Raw genomic sequence first — 25,896 nt, forward strand, 5'->3', positions numbered from 1 at the left:
TTTCTCATGGAAAATTTTGGCTTGAATTGCTTGGATTTCTTTTAGGTTACTATCAACTTCTAGTAGGGCGTGCAGGGGTGTGTGAATTACATGACAAAAGTAAATTCAGTGGTATTTTCCTAGTTTAATTTGTTTATTCTCCCATGCTTCAAATGTTTGCTTTTTTTGGTTGCTCTTGATTTTAAACCGTAGCTTCTTCTACAGTGATGCAAATTAAATGAAGAAACTAAATTAACCAATTTCTTTATATCCTCTCCAGGTACCCTTTGGAAGATACAGACGAGGAAAAGATGATGTGGCAAAGGGCACATGCTTTAATGGATGTAAATTTAGAGCGCTGTCCAGCTCCTGGTACTTTTTCTAAACACCACGTTTGCTGTTTATTTTACAGGTTCTGAGAAGATCTGTGCAGTGTTTGCACCATGGGATGAGGTAGTAGGTTGTGTAGTTTTAGGGTCACACCCACACTGGGAGATAACTATACAACCTACTGTCTTTCTCAAGGTGACTGAGAGCAGCTCAGTGAAGAAATTAAGGACATAAAAGCAGCTATGGGTGGAAAATATGATGTGTTGTGAGAGATTATATCAAAACTTGCTTTTCTAAGTGTATTGTGGGTACTTTTAGAACATAAACACAGACCAATTATAGAGACTGTAAACAACAACCAGTGCATAAACTGTATAGTAACAAATAGCTGATTGGATGTTAGCCTGTTAAGACATCATACTTTTTTTTTTTACATTTTTTTACAATTGAGTTTCATGATACATGTCATGCGTTATGAATGCCTTCAAGTATTGTTTTTTTTTTGCCGTATCTCCCACAGTTAAAAGCAATGAATTATTATCTCAGGCATTTTTACAGCGCTAGTAGTGCATGCTTAAGCAGTTACGTGTTTATTACGAGATCGTTATGCTTTCACAGTGTGAGGTAGTAGATTGTATAGTTGTGGGGTAGTGATTTTATCCTGTGTAGAAGATAACTATACAATCTATTGCCTTCCCTGAGGGGGTGAGATTCACATTCAGCTCACTTTTTTTGCGCCGTTTGTTATTGCTTGTTACTAACGGTACTGTGAATTTTCTCAGAAATGTGAAATGTTTCTGTTCTTATGTTAATAAATGGGTTAAAATTCAGTGTCACAAGTGTCGTTTTTGCAAAAATTATATTGTTTAAATGTATTAAAGACATGCATGGAGTTTCTTTTGTGTTTTAAATGTTCTCAGCTTTTCTTTTTAAAATGTTAAAATGGGGAATCTGGACAGTTAATCGAATTCTTCTAAGAAAAGCAGAATTTGAAAGGTCTTTTTTATTTACTTTTTCTCCTCCATTAAAAAAGCAGATCAAATATAGAAATATAATTCAGACTTTCTCTTTTGGACTATCTGTTCTGCCAGTTCATTGTAGGTTCACTGACTCATGATTCTTAGTAAGTAGTTTTTTGAAAATAGAAGTGCTATTTTTAATAAGATTAGTAATTATTTGGTGTATTGAGGATTGTTTTCAGGTATCCTAAATGCCTGCTCTCAGCCTGGAGATGGCGCTCTTCGCTAGTGTATACTTCAGAACATACTGTGTTGTACCTCAGAGCCAATTTCGAGACGTAAAATCTGTGTGACTGTACAGTAATTTAGCCAGCTAATGCCCGAGTGCCATGTTTAACTTGATTACTCTGCTGATGTATTGCCAAACAAACCTGTAGGCTGGGCAGTCTGGCCAGTACAAAACTGCCAAAAACACAAATTACCCCCATTAGAAGATGCTGCTCTTAAGCCTTTTTATCAGATTATTTTGCTGTCATTTGTTTTCCTAGGAAGTAAAAGTGAAATTGATGGTATGTAGATTCACTTTCTCTTCAGCTTTTAGTTTGTAATCCACTGTATTTCGTGCTTTGGTGGAGAAAGATCAAATTCCTTTTCATTTTTTCGGTGTTGTCACTAATAATCTGTAAATAATTATGCAACAAATAGATAAACCTTTGTTATGAAAGTATACATTTTTCAGTTTCCAAGAATATTTAAATGTACTGACTGAATAAATCAGATTTTGTAAGTTTGTAACCCATGTGCTTGTCATGCTTTCAGAGCCAGAACTGGAAAGTACATAGACTCTTATGACTGAAGGTCGTTGAGGTCAATGAATTATCTAATAGTAGTCAGTCAAAGTGACTGGGTGTTTCATCTTGAAGGTGATTCGATGCTCATCCGAGTAGTTTCATCAGTTCAGAAAACATGTAATACATTCAAAAGAATTTTTGGAAAACTAATATTTTTAACTTATAAAAGTAAGTAAACTTTTTTTTAAGTTCATTAAACATTGCACTGTAACTTCACAGCACAAATCCTGTGTTACATTTTGTTAACTTATTTGAAGCACAGGTGAAATTTTAAGGCAGCCAGGTTACTTTTTCACAATAAAATTATTTTTCCAGTGCAGGGGGGTAACACTTTAGAGTCCACTGTAGAAGCTTTGTATTCGCCTCGTCTTTAACATTCAACTAAGTATCTTGTTCAGGTGAACTTTAGGTTGATTGTGATCAATTCTATTAAATCTATGTCTAAACTTAAGTCTAAGCTGAACGTCAACCCCAAATCTAAACGTAAAACTAATCTAGAATTTGTAGATAATAAAGGGGACCATCAAAATAAAGTGTGGCCAACACTAAGAGTGGACAATATGATAATATTAATCGTGATCAATCATGTCACAGCTTGTTTTGTCTCATCAGCACTTGGAGAGCCCCGACCGACTGCATGTTTCCTTACAGAGACCTCAGAATCTCACAACAAAGTATTGGGTATCGCAAAGGTGTCTTAAAATACTGCAATATTGTATTCACATTGAAAAAATGTGTACATATGTATATATATATATATATATATATATATATATATATATATATATATATAAATCTGAAAAAAAATTCTTCATTAATATATGTTCTTAATACAGAAATGAAGTGCACCTTTGAATCAAGTAAATTCAATGAGTTCCTTTATTTCAATGCACAACATTTCAGAATCTATTGTTATCAGCGCCGCCTGAGTCGTTGAGAATGATGATGCCTTCTTCACTTTCTCTGAGCTAGAGGGGGGTGTGAAAGGGGGTATGAAAAGAAGAGGAGGGTAAAAGGGAAGAATCGAAAAGTCTAACTTTCTACTCTCATGGGAGGAGCAAAGGGGTGCAGTGGAAGAGATAAAAAGCTGGTGTAAAGCCAGCCAAAGCTGCAGGCTCCAGGATTACACTCCACTGGGCTAGATCAGTGCATTCTGACTCCACTGCGTTAATAGAACAGCAGGCTGTAAAGAGGAGCTCAACCTGTCTGCAGGTTTTATGTCTTAATGCAAGGCTGTTTTGAGCTCATCTAGACTGGATTTTTCCTTCTCACTGATAGCGTCAGGTAGTGCAGTTACACGGAAGCAAGCTGTACCTGCTGTTCAGGCATTGGGGAAAGGCAGTGTTAGTGGCTGATCTGCCTGGTGGGCTCTCAGTCTTTACAGCCTTTTTTTCCGGATAATTGGACACCTTTGGAGAAAAACTGAGCTCCATCTGAACACGCCCTGACACATCAGATATGGGGAAAAGGGGGGAATTGACTTGGTGTGCTTCGTTGCAGTGATCCACATGCTGGAGGATTCTGCTAAAGGACATTTGAAGCTAGAAACACTCTATTAAAAAAATCACCATGAGCAGGAAAACGCGCCGTTGGATTTTTCACATCTTCCTCTGCTTGGGGATTATCTATCTGAAAATTGGGTAAGTGATCACCTGGTTGTAACTTCTGAGTGTTTAAGGCTAAAGAGACGCTAACTCGTTTAAAAGCTTAAATACGCTTAATTATTATTATTATTTTTTTTTTTTTTTACCTTTTTTTTAATGTGGTTTATGGATGCAGTTAGTTTTAAACCCAGCTCATAATTTCTACTGTGGGTGTAAAGGATGCAAATCGCTCAAATACGAGTTTTTCACAGCAGCACTCGTTAAAATCTCGAAACTGTACCATTAGATACGATGACTAAGCAATTGCATGTGATAATAAATCACTTTACATGAGTATTTTCGGCTCCTTTTGGCGCACGTGTTACATTGCATTGCATATCATTGCTTTTGGGATTTGTCTGTTCGTCCCAAGTTTCTGCATCAACGTTCCCTTTTTTTAAAGTCAATAAATGACCACAAGCTGCTTCACCTGACCATAAAAGACCTTCTTTAATGCTGTAGTAAACCTAAAAGTGATGATACTCTAAATGCAAGACTGCATTGATTTAGTCTGCACCAGTGCATCAGTAAATCATGCTTTCATCTAAGCTGATGCACAATGCAAATTTGATTAGTGCATAAAAGCAAGCAAACCTCTTTTTCACTTACATCCCTCTGCTTTTCTACATGTTGCAGGGGTTTTTCGTCTGTGGTGGCCCTGGGAGCGAGCATCATCTGCAATAAAATCCCTGGACTGGCCCCTCGACAGAGGACTATCTGCCAGAGCAGACCTGATGCCATCATAGTGATTGGAGAAGGAGCTCAGATGGGGATCAATGAGTGCCAGTTTCAGTTCAGAAACGGCCGCTGGAACTGCTCTGCGCTCGGGGAGAGAACTGTCTTTGGAAAAGAGCTGAAAGTGGGTATGTTACAGTATTAACAGTATTACTATCCTCTGTTCACTGAAGCAGAATTACTGCAATACTTTGCCTGCTATATGAACGGCAGTGCATGATTAGAATGCTTTTTAATGAGGAATTTAAAATCTTGCTTCAACGGAATAATGACTGAAATAAAAGCTAAAACCAAAAGCTAGTTGAATAAAATGGTATCAGGTCGCAAAGCTCTTTTTAAAAGTTCTATTTAGAAGTGGAACCTCTTAGTACATATATCAAGAAGATCTATGCCCCTATAATCATAGGAGCCAAAATTTGTTAGGCACCATTTTTGGGATCCTTTCGGGATAAAATAAGCTGATAAAGATCTGAGAGGATAGGTTTGATGAACAGCAATGCAGACCACGAGCTGAACCAAAAGAACAGAATGAAATTAAATGCAAAAAATAAATAAATAAATAAATGGAATGGCTAAATTAGAACTGATGAAAAAGTGCGTTAGTTTGGTCACAAATATGCTTGACTAGAAATAAAAGTAGCAATTCAAAGTACCCAAAAAAGTTTTACTTAAGTACTTGGAACTCACTGATTGGAAGTATTTACTACCCACCTCGGGCAAAAATCTTAAGAAAACTATTGACATGTCCTATTAGGAAATTATTCAGGTGAATAATAGGTTTAATTAAAAAAATATTTTTGGAATTTAAGCCAAATGTAAGAATCAAACTTTATTCTTACTTTACATATTGGTATGTCCAGCCTTACTCATCTAATCCTACTTTATAAAACTTTTCCAGCCATGTAGAAATTGTTTTTTTTTTCTGAGATCAAAATACACTTAAGCAATATAACAGACATTTGTTGGTTTTCATTTGCCGGTTCAAGATATACTGCATATTTTCATCTGTGTTCATATCTAAGTGGAACTGATTTGTCAACACATTTGTGGCTGTTGGTTTACTCACAACATTTTGGTCTCTGGCACGTCGCTGTAATGTCACGTCAAGTCTGCTTCCCTTGCTTTCACTGAACAAGTATCAACGCGGCTGAATTTACGGCCTCTCTAACAACCCAGTCTCTGAAAAGAAGTCTCTTTCGAGTCATCCTGTCTTATCTGTAGATTTTAATGATTTGGCAGCCGGGCTTTTCACTTTACCACGGGTGTAAGTTACATGCAGCATGAATGAAGCGGACTACATAGTACAGTGTTTTAAGGAAATGTAACTATATGTCGTCACCAGATGAACAAAAGAAAATGAATTAAAAGAACGTTTTTTTTTTCTCTTTCTTTCTTTTCCTTGGGGTAACACTATCTATTTTCCTCAGGCAAACTTGGGCCTATTTAGGGGATCTTTAGAGCTGTTGAGCCTCCGACACTTTGATGAATGGTTATGTGAAGGACTTTGCTTTACTTTCAGAGCCTCTTTGACTGGTGGGAAAGAGGAGGCAGGGTTATTGGGCTGTTTGTCTCTGGAAGATGGCTGCAGGGCCATATCGATGCTCAAATGCCTTAAATTTCCCTGGAAATAAAGCCCACAGGTCATATTCAACATTATTTCTCCTGTTTCCTCTCACTTGTGTTCGATTGAGAGAGCGTAGGGATAGTGCGGTTGAGACTCAAAGGGGAAAAGCTTAGATCTGTAGAGACTTGTATCCATCGCTGAAGGTGTAGCTGTGTTTTATCCCTCTCTGCATCAAAGACAAGTGCCTTGTGAAAAAGAAAAGAGGAAAAAAAGCAAAAGGTTTTGCTGCAAGCACTTGCATTGCTCAAGAATTTCCCTCTTTTTCGCTTGAGCTGTGCGTTCTCTCGCATAAACCCTAGAACCATTGAACCCTAGACTTATTGAGTTATTAGTCTTAAGACTTAAAATTCAATAACCAGTATGAATTATTTTATAACGGATAGGGCTGTTTGTTACTCATTTTCACAGTACTGGCTTTTACAGTTACACTGTATACATTACAGAAGGCTGTCATATACAAATGAGCATCATGACCAATCACAGTTCCAGATTCTGTGAGTGTTTTGATGAATCAAAATACTCATGTAAATTATTTTGGTTACAATAATGCAGACCAGTCTTTAACCATGTAGCAACATTATCACAATATTAGCTTTTTTGCACATATCATAGTAACTACTATGTCTTACATGGTTAGGATAGTAAGCACCTAAAGTGTTTAAGGGGTTTGAGGGGTTAACAACTTCAGCTGTTTTGTTGATTATATCGTTACAGCTGCTATTGGTCTTCCATTGTAGACCCTCTTCATCCTAGCACCGTGTAGCCAACAGTGACACACTGTGACAGACCATTGTGTCCATCCCTATAGAGGCCATTGTGGTCCAGCTCCTTCAACTAGCGTTTGCCCAAACCACCGTTGTCTGTGGCTCCAATAGTCAGGATAAAAGAGAGCGGGCAGGCGTTCTAACAGGATTGGTTTCAGTGGCCAGACGTGCAGCCGTGCACACAGTAGCCTAGCGAAGCCCTGGGAGATGAAAAGCAGCGGCTAATCCCCACAGTGCAGTTCAGAAGGAGGTGAAGTAATGCTCGCTCATGCTTAGGGCCTGGTACCATACGCTCTGGGCTTGGCATCATCCCTGAGGATTCCTCCTCTTTCAGCAGAGCATTGTAGCGTTACGTCGCTGTCTTGTCAAAACTTTGTACCAGCATGTTTTTCCCATTTTAACATTGCGAGCTGTCTCACATTGGGTGGAATAAAATCTTATTACGTCAACACACATTTAATGTTAAGAATGCTTTTTCCTTCTCATAGAAAGTTTTGGAAAGAGCTTTAGGCATATAAAATCCTTCCCCCCTCAATACTAGATTAGATTCATTTGGTGGGGAATCATGCTTGTCATGGGTAATTTTGTTCAATGTATTCACGTATTCGTTGTATGCAAATTTTGGGCACCCCTTGCATGTTTTGTTGATTTTCTAAGTGCAAATAAGTCAACATGTCGTTTACAGGAAGGAAAATTTAGTGCAGAATTGTTGTTTATTTGCTGAGTTTAACATGTTTATTATAAAATGTGTCGTAACTTTTGCACAGACCACATTTTCTGTTTGATCTTTTTCCAATATGTTAAATTCAGTAAGCAGTAATTGTGCATTAAAATGTGCAGAAGTGTATTCTCTATAGAACATGTTAACTTATTTTCACTTTCACTTCACTTCAAAATCAACAAAAAAAAAAAAAACATTTAACAAGGGGGCTTGCACATGACTGTATATTAATACTAAAAGCCTGTGAGTGGTATGCATGAAATGGAATATATACAATAAATTGATCTGTATGGAATATATTATCAACAGAATGTAAAGGCATAACCCGTTTTTGTATCATTTCGTTTTTTTTTCCAAGTGAAATCCTCACTCTTTCCTCCCCCTCGCTCTTTTTTGCTCACTTACGCACCCTCCGGCATGCTCAAAAAATAGTTTTCCTCCACCAGCATTGTCTCAAGTCCAGACAAGCACATTGTGTGAGGTTTATAAATTAACCTCTTGCATTTACAGTTTTTGGCACAAGACATCTCACGCAGAATCATTCTAAGACACTGATTCAGACTCTGGAAAAGTAACGAACTTCACGTCATAACATACGTGTTTTATGGTGTTCTTATCAGTCGTGTTTGTGTTCAGAATATCTTGATTTAAGTAAACATAGCTCAAGTGATTACTTAATAAATAAAAGTCCATTCTACCCCGTCCTCATGGACAAGACTTTTTGCCTTTTGGTGAAATCTTTAGTCTTCGCTAACCTTTCCATCGAATGCATCTTTTCTGTCTTGGCATTAAGCCCAAGCAACTCATAAAAATCTCTGTATAATTGATGCCCCAAACTGGCCTTTCTTAAATTGCATGGGCGCTGCTCCAAGATGTTTATCAACCGCAGGTCAACACATACCAAAGTGTTAGTGAGGAGGCCCTGAGAAAGTTCTGTAAAGTTGTACTTGTTGATAGCTTAACCCTATCTTACCTAACATCATTAGCGATGCATTCAGAGTCTTTTACTTTGTCCCCTTTAACTGTTTAAAATCTGCCCTTAACATCAAAACAAAAAATCTGCCCTTAACAGGCTACATGCATGTCCACTTTGGCTGTAGTAATATGGATCAGCATATTGTTGCTGTCCAGAGAACAAGTATCTCCAAACTGGTAACTGAAGGAGAGGGCAAAAACATCCTTAATTTTTAATGTAAGTTAATGCACCGTGATTTTATTCCAAGCAAATCTGAAGCATTTATTTTGGTCTAATCATCATGAAATTTGTACACAACATAAAAGGCAAAAAATAGAAATAATTGTTGGATTCACTGTTATAGTTTCTGAACTTCCTGAAAGAAAAGAATTGCAAATGTCACGCGAACTTTACCATCCAAAGCTGTTTTGTCTGAGGTAGTGGTGTCTCTTGCCAGTTCATCTGAAGCCAATTGTACGAGAGCTGAAACAAGACAGTGTTTTCCCAAAGACCCGAAGCTGTTTTGTTACATTTCTAGAACCATATCATCAATTGTAGGTACGAAAAATGTGGTATTTATGTATTATATCACTCAACATATTTAAAAGCTTAGTTATGTGGTAATACTAGTATTTTGCTATGTTTGCTTTAAAAAAACTTCAGTAAAAGAGGTTTTACTGTCACTGGGAGTTGTTTATGTGATAACTTCACTTTTACCAGGCTAAGGCCTATGACAACATTGAAAAATCACACTATTAAAGGAGATGAGTAGATAAAAAGGCAGAAATAGCTGCAGTTTTGTCTCTGCTTTAAACCATTAACAGATATCACTGAGGAGACTAATTGAATGAATGTCTGAAGAAAATAGTCATCAAAAATGTCCGTTTGCCTTTATTTCATCTGCTGATGTATATAACATAACTGCATCTGTTGTATCAGGGCCTTTGGTACTGTATGTTCTTTGTGCTTTGGTGCAGAGAGACGAATGGTATACAAGTCAAAACAGCCAGTCTTCTTAAAGCGCTCTGATTTTCCTTAGTTTGAGGAGTGTAAATGATTCCTAGGAGAGTCAATAGATGATGATTCATTAATCCAGACGATGAGCTGTACACTTCCGCGATGGCTCATGTAACGCAGAACTGATCAATACATCTTAAAACCATGACAGGTTTCTCTTTGCTAAGGAGTTTCCCAAGAATGTAGTGCTTGCGTACACTTATACTTAAATTGTTCAGGCGGAAACTGCTTTCGTCTTCTCAAACAGCACAAGTATGAAAGCATGATCTGAAATGACAGCATCTTTTTTGTGGTTAAAAAATTTTCTGAAAAAGAAATACAAATCTAAACAAGCACAAATCCAAACATACTCTATATGGCCAAAAGTATGTGGACTGACTGTCACACCTATATGTGCTTGTTGGACATCCTGTTCCAAAATCACAGGCCTTAGAGTCGTAGTCCCCTTGTGGAGTCGGCCCCCATTTGCAGCCATAACAACTTCGACACTTCTGGGAAGGCATTCCACAAGATTCTGGAGTGTGTTTGTGGGAATTTGTGCCCATTCAGTCAAAAGAGCATTTGTGAGGTCAGGCACTGATGTTGGACAAGAAGGCCTGGCTCACAATCGATGTTCCAGTGAATCCCAGAGGTTTTCATTGGGGTTGAGGTGAGGTGCAGGCCACTAGAGTTCTTCCACACTAAATTCATCAAACTGTGTCTTTATTTACCACGCTTTGTGCACAGGGGCTCAGTCATAGAACAGTAAGAACCTTCCACACACTGTTTTAACAAAGTTGGAAGCAAACAGTTGCCTGAATGTCTTTGTGTGCTGTAGCACTAATGTTACCCTTTACTAAGGGGCTTGAGGCCAAACACTGAAAAACAGCCCAAGACCATTATGCCTACTCTACCAAACTTTTCTGTTGCCGCTATGCATTCCAGTAGGACGTTCTCCTGGCATCCGTCAAACCTACATTCATCCATCAGACTGCCAGATAGTGCAGCATGATTAGAACATGTTTCCACTGCTCCAGAGTCCAGCTTTACAGCACTACTGCTGACACTTGGCAGTGTGCGTAGTTATCTTAGGCTTGTGTGCAGTTGCTTAGCCGTGGAAACCCATTTCATGAAGCTCCCAACACACTTTCGCGTTTTTGTGCTGATGTTACTTCCAGAGGCAGTTTGGAGCTCTGTAGCGAGTGATACAACAGAGGAGAGGCAATTTTTTTATACATGTAGCAATGCTTGGTGGCCCCGCTCTGTGACTTTGCGAGGTCTACTGCTTTGTGGCTGTGCTGCTGTTGCTTCTAGATACTTCCGTTTTACAGTAATAACACTTACACCTGACCTGGGTAGATCTAGCAGGGCACAAATTTCATGAACTGGCTTGTGGCAGAGGTGGCATCCTATGACAGTCACTGAGACAGTCACCGAGCTCTTCAGTATGACCTATTCTAGTACCAGTGTTTGTCTTTGGAGATTGTATGGCTATGTGATTAATTTTTTACACCTGTTAGCAATAGGTGTGACTGAAACTTCTGAACTCAGTAATTTGGAGGGGTGTTTATTATATATCTATTTTATATTTTGGCCATATAGTGTATAAGTAACCATAGCAAATGGGAAAAAGGTTTGTTAGTCAGTTTCACTTGATAGAGGTAGTTCTGACTTCACAGTCTGAATGGTTCAAAAGTGCTGCACCCATGTTGTTGTCTTTTAACAGCATTTTTCACTGTGACTGTATCGTTCCACTAACCAGTTGACAAAAAAAATGCTGAAACTAATTTTTTGGTGGAAGAAATTGCCAACATTAAACAGCCATGATAACATGAGCACCTTGAGTGTTTTTCTCCTTCAGTAGCCTTACATGGATGTGAGTATGGTGATGAACAAGAGACCACCCTGATGTTCACATTGATGAGTAGAGGTTAGCTCATAGGTCACAGGCAAGTCTTTTTGTTGTTTGCCAAAAAGATCTCATTGCAAGAGTCAAGCAGGGTAAAAGTTCAAAGGGGTATTCCAACCTAAAACTAGCACTTAATATATTATTTGCTCTGTTATGTGGTATTCTAAATTGCAATATTGAGTCTCTCGGCTTCACAAGTTTGACAGAATTTAGTGCTTTTATCACCCAGCATCATACAAATGCGTCATACAACCATTAAGACACCCCGTGCCGATAAAGAAATCTGCTGATGTACTGCACAAATAGAGGCAAATCCATACAAATGCGAGCTATCTGACTTGTTTCTGCATTCGCCAGTTGAAAACAACAAAAACAAAATAAAAAATTCAAAGCGTTCACCCTCATATATCCACCCAGAGCGCTTGTTGTTTGTAAAACATTTGCCCACCTTCAAGATACATTATTTGAAGTGGTTTTCCAAGTCTTGAAACAGGAAAATATCACTCTCAAGAGTGGTGCCACCACTGTAGTATGCGAGTAGGTATGTTTACAACAGATAGCAATTGTTACATTTTTCATTTTGGCCAAAGTACCTCTTTAATCCAAGTGCATCTATAGCCTAGTAAAAAAGTCGTAATTATGGTACATTGGCTCATATGGTTAATGGTAGTTTGAATTGTTTTTCTTCAAAGGCTGTAAGCTTTGCCCTACTATTTCATTTCTTCTCTATCTGACTGAGTCATCCTGTTAACCTAGAAGTGCCCTGCTTAACAATTTAAGGGAAAAGCATTTATAGCCTGATGAAAACGGCTAATCACAGTGCATTGCCACGTATGCTTTGTTTCTTCAAAGGTTTTAAGCTTTGCACCACTCTTTCTTTTCTGTCCTGTCCGCATCTACCTGAGTGAATCATGCTCTTAACCTGGAAGTGCCCTACTTAACAGTGGCAATCAATTATCTGAGTCTTTCTGGCCAGGGGCTGCTCTACATGCCTGGGGGACTCACCTCCGCTCGGGTGGATCCCTTCTTCTGACGGAAGCTGGGACAGTGGCCAGAAGCGAGTCTAAACATACCACGTGCCCCCCTATCTCTACCACTCTATTGTCTGTTAAATAAACCATCGTCCATTGTACTTGTTGAAGAGACGGGCCATTCCATTCCTTCCTTTGCTGGAATGGCCATCTGAGTGCAATCAGACAGTTATTTGTCTTAATGTTTCCTCCCCCTGACAAGCGAAGGACAATTATTTCGTGTCGAATAAAGACAAGGATTGTCGGTGTCGCTGCCATTCGTTATCGTTCCATTGTTAGCATGTGCTTACAGTATTATCTCCACTTCTGTCATCTCTATATTAGACTATTTTCAGCGAGTCTGCTCGATGTCCACAGCATCCCACCCTATTTAACGGGGGCCACGCCATTCATCAGCGCAAAAGAACGCATGATAAATGGATACCTCTTGGCACAGCTCGCGAGTTTTTGTTATTGCTGTTGAGCGTCAAGCTATGTCAGGTATGTACGTGGGCTTGATATGGCCCAAGAACAGTGAATCCTGATTGCAAATGTTCTCACTCCTAACACTTCTCGTCAGTGCTGCGTGATGTATCTTATTTTTATCACTATCGCAATATTAGGTTATGTGATAAACATCTTGCATCTGCAGTGACAGCAGAGAAAATGCATATTGGATATGCAGAACATTGACATTATAGTTGTCGATATCTACTACAATAAATGAAGTCATGAAATAGCTGAAGTGTAAAAGGAAGACCACGACAAGCTCTTCCTCCTTCCTATCTAAATTTCCTTTGCCTGGATTTTCACACCCCACCACCTCCGCATCTCCTCCATGTTCCTCTGTCCTATCACTCAGTCCTTCCCATGTTCATCAAGGGTGGTCCAGCCTTCAAGCTTAAAGCAGAAGCAACCTGGAACTCCAGCCCTCTTACCCTGTTTTTCAAAAAGAGCAGGTATTATTTGGGTGGTCTATCATTCTCAGCACTGCGGTGACACTGATGCAGTGGTGGCATGTTAGTGTGTGTTGTGCTGGTATGAGTGGATCATACACAGCAGTGCTGCTGGAGTTTTTAAACACTGTGTCCATTCATTGTCTGCTCTATTAGACACTCCTACCTTGTTGGTCCACCTTGTAGATGTAAAGTCAGAGATGATAGCTCATCTGTTGCTGCACAGTTTGTGTTGGTCATCCTCTAGTCCTTCATCAGTGGTCACAGGACACTGGCCACAGGTCGCTGTTGGCCATTGTGGTGGTCCTGACCGTTGAAGAACAGGGTGAAAGGGGGCTAACAAAGTATGCAGAGAAACAGATGGACTACAGTCTTTAATTGGAGAACTACAAAGTTCACCTATATAATAAGTGGAGCTAATAAAATGGACAATGAGTGTCCATGGTGGTGGTTTTAATGTTATGGCTGATTGGTGTATGTTGAAGGTGTGATCTGAATGGAATTATTTTATTTTAACTATTCATTTTCACATCACACCCAGTCCAATATATATTGTGCTGTATGTTTTAGTTGTATCAAATCTCATATAATCAGCACTAGTGATGCACCGATCCAGTACAATGGATGGGTTTTGGCACCGATACTGACCTTATTACACAGGTCAGATATCGGCCAGATGTGACTGATTCACTTTCAGTACTGTTCCTCAAACACAACTGCTTGAAAATGGCCGCGTCATTCCAAAACAAATAAACATTACATTCTCACTTTGTGTTCTTATTATTGAAATTGAATGGTCTATATACAGTTAATAATTATAAATGGTCACATTACAGGCAAACTTGTTTAAGGAAACGACAGTGTTTGCAAATGTGATTCAAAATAAAGGCCATAATAAAGGCAAAATACAAAAGGCTTTTGTGCTTCACATCAGCTTCATCAGCAGATAACTATTTCAGACTTTTATTTTTTTATCAATCTAATATAGGCTAAAAAATTAATTAGTGAGATTTTTGACATAATAAGGTGAAAGTCAAGATGTGTACAGTGATCATTTAGACATTCAGCCCTAAAATAAATAGAAGAGAATGGTTGAATTTGAAATAATCCAGTGTGCCTTAATTACCAACATATGATATGGCATGTTTTAGAATGAACTCTTCAACTATAAAAACACATTGTATTAGGTATGCAGACTGTAAATTGAAGAAGAAAAACGTATTGGGTTGGTGCTCAGTATCGGAGTTCAAGTATAAGAAGAGAAAAATTCAGATTGGTGCATTGCTAATGAGCACAATAGCCAATAACTTTAATGCTTATCACAGCCCTACCTTCTCATATGAGGTTTCTCAATGATGGAAAGAGCTACCTACCTCCATTTACCTTTCAGAGTCTCTTGCAATCTTCAAGAAACTTCGCTTTTATTTACTTATCGTTCAGTCCATTATCATCTGCTTTCTCTTTTTACGCCTTATTCTACATTATGGCTCGCATCTTGCAACACTGTAATTCACTACTTCCCATTGTATACAGTCAAACTGTAATTTGCGCCATGTCTATCTACACATAGTTTGTCTTCTATCTTTTTGCCTGATGCTGGATGTTCCCTATTAACTCCTACAAGTGCCTTGCACTGTTCATGAAACTAAAAAAGTATGTAATTCTCTGACCCCACAATGATAGAATTTGATTGCGATTGTTTTATAAATGATAAAGTTATGAAATCTCATTTCACCACAATCTGATTAGATTTGATTATTTTGGTACAATTCATGAAGTTATGTCATAGCTGTATACTAGGATTGTATATTGCCTTATCTTATTTTAGGATTAGTGTCTACCAAATTAATGTAATGTAATGTAAATGTAAATGTTCTCTCCCTTGCAGGGAGTAAGGAGGCTGCTTTTACCTATGCCATCATCTCCGCTGGGGTCGCCCATGCCATCACAGCTGCCTGCACACAGGGTACACTGAGTGGCTGCGGCTGCGATAAGGAGAAACAGGGTTTCTATAACCAGGAAGAAGGCTGGAAGTGGGGCGGCTGCTCGGCCGACATCCGCTATGGCCTGAGCTTCTCCAAGGTGTTTCTGGATGCGCGAGAGATCAAGCAGAACGCCAGGACTCTCATGAACCTCCACAACAATGAAGTGGGACGAAAGGTTGTTTTTTTTTTCATATAGCATTAGGCTACCAATAACATACATACAGACACATACAGACACTCTTATTCTTTCCCACACATTGAATCTCTGGTTTGCTGGTTGAAGGACAGTGATATTACCTGCTACACTATACCAACTGTAAACTAAAGACAAGAAACGTTGAGACATGGTGTGTTGTCAATAGAAATGGCAATGACATCACCCTTTTGGTCATGAGGGTGCAGTTTGTATAGCATAGTGGGTAAGACCTCTTCTCTCCACCCAGTAGACCGGGCTTTGTTTCCCCGTCCAGGTATGCACATCATGCTATCCCCAAAATGTCCCTGGGCAAGACTCCCAATGCTACAGTAGTTTATAACTTTATAACATGATTAAATTAGGAGTTGTACTTGATAAGAATATCTACCAAAAGCTGTATATAATGTAGGCAAAATTTCCCCTTTAAAAAAAAACATATTTTATTGGCAGCATAACATTGGATGAACAGAGTTGGTTAAACATGAACCTTAGTAAGGATGGCTACAACAGTGGGGTTTAAGGGGTGGAACAGTATATATGCATTACATAGATCATATTGTTATACATATTGTTAAATTTCAGGAAGTGACACATTACCTCAAGAAAACTGTTCTCCTATGTTTAATTCAGTTTAATTTATTTGTGAGTTCAGACCCCTAAAGAGCAAGCCAAAAGTGACAATGGAAAAGAATAAGCCCCCTAACACATGAGGAACTCTGAGAGGAACCTGCACCAGATAGTGAAATTACAATAATTCCACTATTCCTAATTACATCGACAGATATCCTGTTTTGTCTTATCTTATGTTAACTTTGTACACTCCTGTGACAGAACTTATTTCATGTGGAGCTTGATGTGATGGGTTAACAATGGTAGGAAATAGCAATATGTGCAACCTTGGTGTTGTGATTGATATTCCCAGCACGGCTGTGCTGATAAAGTGGCGGCAGTCCGATTTAAAAAGGGCCTCTGTAATGAAATAACAGTGAAGGCTTTTAGGAGGAAGGGCTCAGATGTGCTTCAATCTGAGTAATCACTAAATCTCCTCACTCCTGTTCCAAGAGATAGCAAAATGCTTCTTGCCCTGGGTTTTCCTGAGGTATTTACTAGGCTTCTCATACTGAGCGATGTCACTGGATGTTACAACAAGAGGTGTTGTAGGGTAGTTCTCTGAAAACTCTCTGAGACTGTAGGCTATCTTCTGCATTTTGGTTCATTTCGAGCAGTTTGTAGGCGTTTGCCATTAGTTCAAAGTAAGTTAACTAACTGGATCCTCATTGACATTGATAACTTTTATGTATCCTTAAGATTTAAAAGGTTAGCTGTTCGTAGAAACTTTTTTTATCACTGTGGGGCTGTCACTTAACCCCTTAAGTGGCTAAGGCCTACTGGTGGGGCCAAAGTTTTATTACACGCTTCTATAACCTAGAATAGCTCTATAACCTAGAATAGCTCTAGAAAGCTCTAGAATAGCACTGAAGTCCCTGTAGTTGCTGGATAATAAGCCTTAGTATGTTATAAGCCTGGGATTTCAAGGGGTTAAGTTGGATTGGAGACTATTTCAGCACTCTGGACAGATCATCAAATGATTTGGGTCAGAATGGGGTCATATCCTTACAACATGGACTCTGGCCTTTATGAAACTGCCGTCCTTGGCAGTTTACTTATCCAGTAACACACAAGAGGGAGTACTGTGGTCATACGCCTGAAGCCGAAAGACGAGTACATTAGTAGAGCAGTGACAATGTCTCAGGTTTTTGCATCATCTCAAGCGTATTGCTGCAATTATACCGCAGTTTCAATGTAAATGATATTCACTTTTAAGACAATAATGAAACTAATGAAACAGTCAAGTCAGATGTTTTATGAAAAAGAGTCCTCTTCAGCAGGGTTTCTCGACCACTAGGCCATGGACCACAAGGACCTGTACTCAGAGGGGAGGCAGTAGTTCATAGTGGGCCAGTAACAGCACCACTGGTGGGAACCTTTTTATGAGGGCCCACACCAAAATTCAACATCAGAGCTTTTCTCCTCTTCTAGGGTCTAGAGTCCAGATGTGCCCTGAAAGTTAGCTACCTCGTAGCCAGACGTTTCTGTGTTCTTTCTAATTGTTTATTTTTCTTTGAACAGCATCACAAATTTTGGTGATGATGTTCTGTGGTTTCTGTGATTGAACTGCAATGGATGACGATCTATTCTCAGGTGTTCAGTGCCAGCACTTAATAGAAGAAAAAAAAAGTAGTAATAGTAATAGTAATAAAGGGTTTGCAGAGGAAACAAACTTAAATTTGGCACTTTTCTGCAAATATTAGTGAACAAATTCTTTTATTTTTTTTGCTCAGTTTAACAGACAATAATACATAAAATATAAAATATGCCACTTTTACACAGGCAAAATTTTTATTTTTTCCCTAATGTTAAATTCAGCAAATAAACAGTAATTTTGCATTAAGATGTACATAAGTGTGTTCTCTGTAGAGGATGTTTTAACTTATTTTCACTTCAGCAGTGCCCAAACATTTGCATACAATCGTAGTTCCATTAAACAGTCTATATGCTGGTGGCAGTTGTCAGGATACAGGTGCATAAGGTGGAGTGATACTTAAAGACCCCATTTACACCTGATCATTTCACACATCGTGAATATCTAGATTATGTCAGGTTAGAGATTATCCACACAAAAATGCACAAAAAAGACACATTTAAAACAGAATTCAGTCTGATTTTTCAAACCACTACAGAAGGTGGTCTGAGACTCATTTAGCTAGATGTTATATCAGTAGAAATGCATCCGACTCTACAAGCCATGTTAGACAACGTTTCCCATTAATATGACAGTGCCTTCCTCTGTTGTGCTTATGAGGAAGAGACCGCCCCCTGGACTGCTGTATCGCTGCCCAGCAGTGTGGTGGTAAATCATTTGCTCATTCATAAATAAGGATTACCTGATAGTTTTACTACTGAGACATTGCCAATGCATTTTTACTAGCTAAAATTTTGTATTTACTAGTGGAATTCTAAATTTTCCCATGTGTAAATAAGATTCCTGAGTTCATGAAAAATAGGAAATAAAAGGTAAAATTGCATGCCACAGTAGTTCAAATTTCAACAGATCATTTAATTTTTTTGCCTGGAACACCAGTGACAATACTGCAGTGTTAACAACATGCCGGTGTGCTAAGCACTGCCACAGTGACTATGAACAGCTCTTATTTAGCATGACACAAATTCTGCATGGCATAGCGCTGCTGCTCACAGGTTTTATGAATTTGGCCTGTTCAATTTTAACGTACATGTGTCAGAACAGCAGTGACTATAAAAGAGTCTTGTTCTAAACAGCTGTAAACAGTGACCGCTAGTATAAAGAAATGAAGAGCTCCATGCAAAAATTGTAATTTTCTTTTAAATAAGGCAATACATTGTTGTATATGAGCTGACATGCTTATTGTGCACCACACCGGATTTCAATCTGACTAAGCTGAGATGCATTTGACTACTCAGTGTCAATGGCTGTGGTTAATATCTTAATAGGCTGCGGTGCAAAAACGACCAGGTGTAAATGGTATCAAAGAGATTCGAAAAAATGTGGTCAGGCCCTCAGCCAGTCACGTTGCAACTCCGGTATAAAAGGCCTCAGTCTGAGTGTGCACTAAACTCTAAACTCCTGTTTTTAACACTTGAACTAGAGTCTTAACTTTGACAGAGGCATCTTTGTTTTCAGAGTCAAATGGCAGTTAATCCAAAAATGAATATGACAGATGAACATGATTTAAGTACGGTTTTCGTTCGCCAACATGGTGGTATCTCCTCATTGTAGTCTCATACCTCATGCGGGTTGTCATAAGGATTGTCTCAGGCACACGGATTTGACTTCAGTATGCGGTTTCAAATGTGTTGTTTATCAGGAATCAGCGCCATGACCACACTAAGCCTGATATGCATCCCAAAGAGAGCAGACAATTGCCAAGGAGACTCCACGAAGTCTGAGAGGCAGAGAGGGAGGATGGAATAATAATTAAAACACTAGGTGAGGCTTCTCCCACCCACAGAGGAGAAAAGCAGCATCATTACATAGTGGAGAAAGAGAGATGGAGCATTTGCCGACCACACCAAAGCTTGCGCTGCCTTGAACAAGCTATTCACTGATGCCGAACATTAACAGATTCTTCCATATCTAAACAGTCTCTCTTTCATTACCTTCTTGCGGCAAGTTTTCTCTGTGTTTTCTGTATTGTATGCTGGATAATTTGCAGTCATTGAGCAAAATGCTGGAAAAATACTGAAAAAAACTTGTTCCTCATGACCCACACCTGTTGAAGCTTTCTGTTGGTTTTTGCTTTATTGCATGATCGATTGTAAATATTATTCCTTGCTATGAAGCCTTCTCACTAGGGCTGCACGATATGGATGAAATTTCGTATTACGATTATGATGCTACATGTAGCAGTTATGATACAACTTACAACATTTGGTAATGCTGTACAGTAACTACATGTACATGAAGTAGGAATGTTATGGGTACTCAAATGCTCGGTTAACCATTCAAGGTGGATGTATGTGAATACTGAAATCACTATCTGGGTATTTGTTATGTTACATCATAGGAAGACAGAGAAAACATACAGGCTAACAATTCAGTGAAAAGTGATGGTTTTGTATGTTATATTTTACTACTCCGAAACATGAGTGCATGAATGTAAGTGCGTTACCAAGGATGCGTGACTGACAGCGGAGATAGACCTGCTGTATCACGAACAGGGCCAGGGGTCAGGAAGCCAAGTGTTAACAAGAGCCATTTTGTCCTTGCAAAAAAATTGTACCACCTGGGGAGCCACAACATTTTATCTCCATTTTACCGTCTTGGCTGTAAATATGTCTCTGATGTCCTAGTATAGGCTAAAAATATGGCTGTAAACGAAAGCACACTTACTTTGCTCTGATTCAAACTTGAGCTCATCTATAGCTGCATTTCTCGCATCTCCGGCAGGAAACTTTGCCTCAAAAGTGGAATAATTTCTTGGAAAATGTCTCTCAACTTTTGATGTTTTACAAGGCTGAAGTCAGCTTCTCATGACTGATGCACCATTTAAGGTGGAAGGGGAAAATTCAAAGGAGAAGCTGACTTTATCTTTGTGACTTTTTAGTGTTGGACGGTTTCTCGTTGCAGATTAAATGTATCAGGAAACCAGCTGGAGTGCTTATGAATGAAAATAAGTCCATTCATCTCCAAATTACTGATGTTCGTCTTAAATCCTTCTCTTTGCCTTTTCGTTAGCTTCTAGCTAGGCGAGATTGTTGTCTGTGTTGCTGTGACCAGCAGTCTGCGGCAAGCCAACCTTCAGGGTTAAAGGGTGAATTAGCAGATATTGGCTACATTAATTCCAGCGTTAAAGACCGTTTATTGTTAAAACTGTGTTAGAACAATCAGCAGAGCTTCATTTTACAGCAAAGGAGAATTATTTTATCTAATAATGTAATTCTGCTGTGGAGCCGCAACAGGGCAGCAAAAGAGCTGCATGTGGTTACTGACCCGCGTGTTGCCGACCCCTGAACTAGGCTAATTACTAGGCTGACTGATGTTAGCTAGGTACAGAAACAATGGAAATATATTTCTCTGACAAATGGTCCACTGAGGAAAGATGACTTTGTGCACAAGATAAGTCCTTTATTTTATGATTTATGATGATCGTGCCTTTTTGCGTACTGCAGAATTTTCAGGGAAATCAGTTTTGCAAAGGCAAATATTGCGATAACACTTAACAAATGATACATTGTGCAGTCCTACTCCTCACCACCCTCACCTGTTGGGCTCATCTACTCGTCTCCGCCTGGTAGGAAAGTCAAAATGAAGGGAAAGCTCCCAGGCACCTGAAACCTGACTCTGGAGCTTTATGTGTGTACACTACACACAGGCCGACTGTTGTAGAAGTCGGCGATGATCATTCAGGCGCTGTTTGTTTATATCATACCCATCCCTGATTCCACCCTACTGCTTATACAAGAGAAAGAGACTCCAACGGACAAGCTCTCATAACTCAGCTCGGCGAAACAATTTGTGTCGGATGTTTTGTACACAAATGAAAAGGCTTCCTAAAAGTCAACGGGGGAACCTGTCGACACGCGGGCTGTTTTCCAGCCCCGCTCCGCAGGCAGGCAGGCATGAGGCGGATCAGGCACTGGCACAGCGAGTTTAACAATCCTCACATTCTTCAATAGGAATGTTTTAAAAAACCTTTGTCTCAACCTGTTTAACTATTCCAGAAATATGCCCCAAAACCACGACTGTAGGCACAAACGCCACTGGAGAGAAATGTGCGATCCCACCAGTCCGTTCCTGCATGGTCAGACAACTTCTGTTTAAGAAACTTGAGTCAGATTTAAGCGTGTCATTGTACTCAAAGGCTGATATTGTTTTAGAACTTCTTATAAAACCTTTGAGAAGGACAAGACCATGCAAACATAACCTTTTCCCTGTGTATTTCTTCTTCAGTTTTGGAAATTATGTTTGTAATCATTCCAGGCATCAGGCTGTCACCAGATAGACTAACTGGATCAACTTATGAATCATCAAAGCACTTACTCTCGTAATTATCTTAGACTAAAATTATATACCTCAGAATGAAAACCAGGGACAGTGAAATCCCTCGGGGGGTAAGAAAGAGACGGTATGAACATTTCCTGTCATGATACGAATGACCAGAAGTGTCTCAGTTTTCAGTATTAATGTGCTATCTTTTAAAAAAGAAATAGATAAAAAAGGTTTGAAAAGCACTACATTAAAATCCACAGGTATTATTTTGATAGATTGAACCTCTTGTATTTCTTTACCACATGGGTTCCCAAACTTTAAGACAGTGCAGACTGAACAGTAGCCCATAACAGTTCTCACGGACCTGTAAGGGAGCTGTGGGGGGCAGGGGGTCTATGTTTTGGCACATGATTAGGCTCTGTTTTGCAGCCACCAAGGGAAGTTGTCTCCAAATGGCGAAGTGCCATCTCTAGTGGCAGTGAATCTGTATTTTATGTAGCCATATGTCTTCATATTTTTGATTGAATTGTATATATTTTGTCGTGGTGTCAGTTTCAATGGGGTTTTTCATGGTTTGCTACCAGTAAAATGTGCATTTTGTTGGTTTCTTCATTTCCGACTTCTTCACGTACGGTATGCTGCATGTTTAAAATGACTTAAAAGTAGTTATGAACATTTTAACAGGAAGAAAGAACTTGATAATCACACATGATCACTGGAATTGGAAGACTGGAAGATTAATATCTGAATGTTATCTCTTGTTTAATGCTGAACGTATCTCTTGTTTTTCCTCTGCAGATCTTGGAAAAGAACATGCGTTTGGAATGCAAGTGTCATGGCGTCTCAGGCTCCTGCACCACCAAGACTTGCTGGATGACCTTGCCCAAGTTTAGGCAGCTGGGCTACATCCTCAAGGACAAGTACTACCAGGCGGTTCACGTGGAGCCTGTGCGAGCGAGCCGGAACAAACGACCCACCTTTCTGAAGATCAAAAAACCCTATTCTTACCGCAAGCCCATGGACACTGACTTGGTTTACATTGAGAAGTCGCCCAACTATTGTGAGGCGGACCCGGTAACTGGCAGCATGGGTACGCAAGGCAGGATCTGCAACAAGACGGCGCATCAAGCGAACAGCTGTGATTTGATGTGCTGCGGCCGGGGCTACAACACGCACCAATACTCGCGGGTTTGGCAGTGCAACTGCAAGTTCCTGTGGTGCTGCTACGTCAAATGCAACACCTGCAGCGAGAGGACAGAGGTGTACACATGCAAATGAGAATATGTTTGTTGCTCATGCAAGTGTTATGTCTAGAGGGTCTGAGAAGGTCAGTGTCATTACATCAACAGGGTGCATCCCATTGGGGCATTGGGCGATGTAGATCCAAGGCTTTTAAAAAGGAGAACCATTTGCACAAGGTCAATTCTTGGGTCTCCATTGTTGGCCAGGATCTCTTAATATCGCCAGGAGGACTGCCAAAGCAAATGTGGGCTAGGTGTCAAGCTTTGCTTCAGAGCTTGATGGTGATCTTTGGTCTTGGTACCAATGGACACCTTGTGCATTCAGGGCAACGGAGCGAGGAAGTCCAGGAAAGGCTGTTCTGTGGACTGTGAAAAAGTTGTGGGTGGTGACCTTGGCCTGTCCGGCTCTGCAGGTTGTGAGGAAAGCCTTCGTTATGAGCTGCGTTGTGAATGAACATCCATGTTGTATGTATATCAAAACTGGATGTTTTGGACGTTTTTTCTTCCGATGGACATTAAGAAAGCATACTGTATATGGACGATGATGGTGATATTTAACTTTTTATTTAGAGAGACAAAGGCTAATATTAATTTATTTAATAATAAAAACTACTGATTTTTCTTTCTTTGTGTGAGTTAAGGTCCATTTTCACTATTGAATATTTTGTAATTGTGGTTGAAGCAAAAATGTAACCATCTGATCCCACACATTTGTGCTTTTTGATTAACTGAGTGTAGTTTTTACAGTACATGATGTAAACAAAACATTGTGCATCATGTAATTGATGCCGTTACTTGTGCTAAACGTTGTGAGGTGCCTTAAGTGCTTGCACCACAAAATTAAGTTATCCTCTCCAGCCTCTACTGTGTTTGTCTTCCACCTCAGCTCCCAGCACAGTACATATATATTTATGTAATACAAATATACACTGGATACACTGGATGTGCACCTCCTTTGAAGGCTGACTCCTCCTAGAATGAATTAACATCTTGCATGCTAAATTGCTGAATATGAACAATCTAAACAGTGTGCAAAAAATGGATTTTTGTTCATAATAATAGATCAGTTATGTTTGGACCTGAGTTGTTCACTGATTACTACAGTGCAAGTAATAGTGAGCTGAATCCATTTGATGAACAACCTGCAAGTAACCTTAATTGACACATAACCTTCTGCTTGCAAACTCACACATGGTTCAGCCTTGGCCCAAATCTGTCCAGCTGGCAGAAAAGCCAAAGCAACGATTAATTCATTTTGGAACGAGGTAACTTGCAATCAGGAGATGCCTCCACATGCTACTGATACAGAACGCTGAGGTCACTGATACTGTTATTGCTATATAAATATTATACCTTTCTTTTTTTGCTGCTAGTCGTCTGGTAAATTCTAGGCTACAACTTGGAAACTGTATAACACCTGTTTGTTGAAACTAGTGCTTTTGAACACCGTGGGCAAATGTGGTATCCTGGATGAGTTGTCCCTGTGCTGACACAGTTAACAGAATATATTTTGCGAGAGATTATTTTTATATGAGTGTTTTATTTATTTGTGCTGTAAAAAAGTCCTGCTCCCCAATTTCTTTTAACTTCCATAGATAGAAATGAATAATCTAAGCTAGAAACTGCATGGGGTTGATAATGTTATGGTACCAGCTTGTTCACTTGCTCGATCAAGACACAACCTGAAATGGACAACGATTTAGTAATAATCAGTAATAATGGGAAAATTATTTTGTAGTTTTACTCTAGTCATTTAACAAACGTGGCCCTGTATGTAGGGCCAATAAGTGAAACTAAAAATGGAACAAACGCTGGTACTAAGAAAACAAATATGACAGTTAGTGATTTTTAACCAAAGAACTGAATCTGGAGGTGGCTCTTTCACTGACATCCTTGGTTTTGGTCCTGCTTTTGATAACGAACAAAGAATTCAAGTGATGTTTTGCCAAATTGGTCGTTCTGCATGCTTGTATTGTCATAATGATTTAACAAAGTTAAGTGCATTGTGTTTTGAACAGTGTTAATAAAAGTCACCTCAGCAGTTTGCAGAGCCTGGTTCTTGTTTTTTTTTAGTTGGTAACACAAAGAAACCACAAGAAAAAACATCAATCTTTCATTTTCATGGTAATCATGGCACTGTATATAACAGTGGCGAACAGTGATTAATAGAGCTTTACCATCAATTCGGGCCTTAAATGTCAAAACTTGGTAAAAGTTTGATGTGGAAAAACTCACCTTTATGAAAATGCTAATTATACCTGCGTCTCTACAGATTTATAGTAGTTTGTTAGTGCTACACTAACAGTGATCCACACATTTTTGACTATTTTAGATCAAACACTGACAGTTTAAGCTTCCAAAAACATGCGAAACTTGTGACAAACATATTGCCATATATTTAACCCTGTAGCAGTTTCACAGTGACTCAGTAGAGAGGCCTGGTATAGAGCTGCAGCTGCTGTTTTCCATTTCTAACAACACTTTGATTAGGCTGCCATTTGTATTCACAGTCA

The 25,896-nt window shown here is 39.2% G+C and overlaps 1 protein-coding gene across 1 annotated transcript; it reads left to right on the plus strand.

Annotated features, from left to right (window-relative positions):
- The first annotated feature begins 3,112 nt into the window (after positions 1 to 3,112).
- On the plus strand, positions 3,113 to 25,427 carry wnt7aa (wingless-type MMTV integration site family, member 7Aa). The gene is made up of 4 exons (XM_036559760.1): positions 3,113 to 3,759; positions 4,399 to 4,625; positions 15,321 to 15,592; positions 22,941 to 25,427. The coding sequence occupies exons 1-4, from the start codon at positions 3,689 to 3,691 to the stop codon at positions 23,418 to 23,420; spliced, it is 1,050 nt and encodes a 349-aa protein (XP_036415653.1). The 5' UTR covers positions 3,113 to 3,688; the 3' UTR covers positions 23,421 to 25,427.
- The last annotated feature ends 469 nt before the right edge of the window (positions 25,428 to 25,896 follow it).

This window comes from Colossoma macropomum, unplaced genomic scaffold (assembly GCF_904425465.1).
Source record: "Colossoma macropomum unplaced genomic scaffold, Colossoma_macropomum, whole genome shotgun sequence".
NCBI lineage: Eukaryota > Metazoa > Chordata > Actinopteri > Characiformes > Serrasalmidae > Colossoma > Colossoma macropomum.

What these genes read in the sequence shown, in the direction of transcription:
- wnt7aa (XM_036559760.1), top strand. Translation starts at nt 3,689, where the DNA reads ATGAGCAGGAAAACGCGCCGTTGGATTTTTCACATCTTCCTCTGCTTG. An exon ending in ATTATCTATCTGAAAATTGG is followed by an intron (nt 3,760 to 4,398) that starts GTAAGTGATCAC and finishes TACATGTTGCAG; the next exon opens with GGGTTTTTCGTCTGTGGTGG. An exon ending in ACAATGAAGTGGGACGAAAG is followed by an intron (nt 15,593 to 22,940) that starts GTTGTTTTTTTT and finishes TTTCCTCTGCAG; the next exon opens with ATCTTGGAAAAGAACATGCG.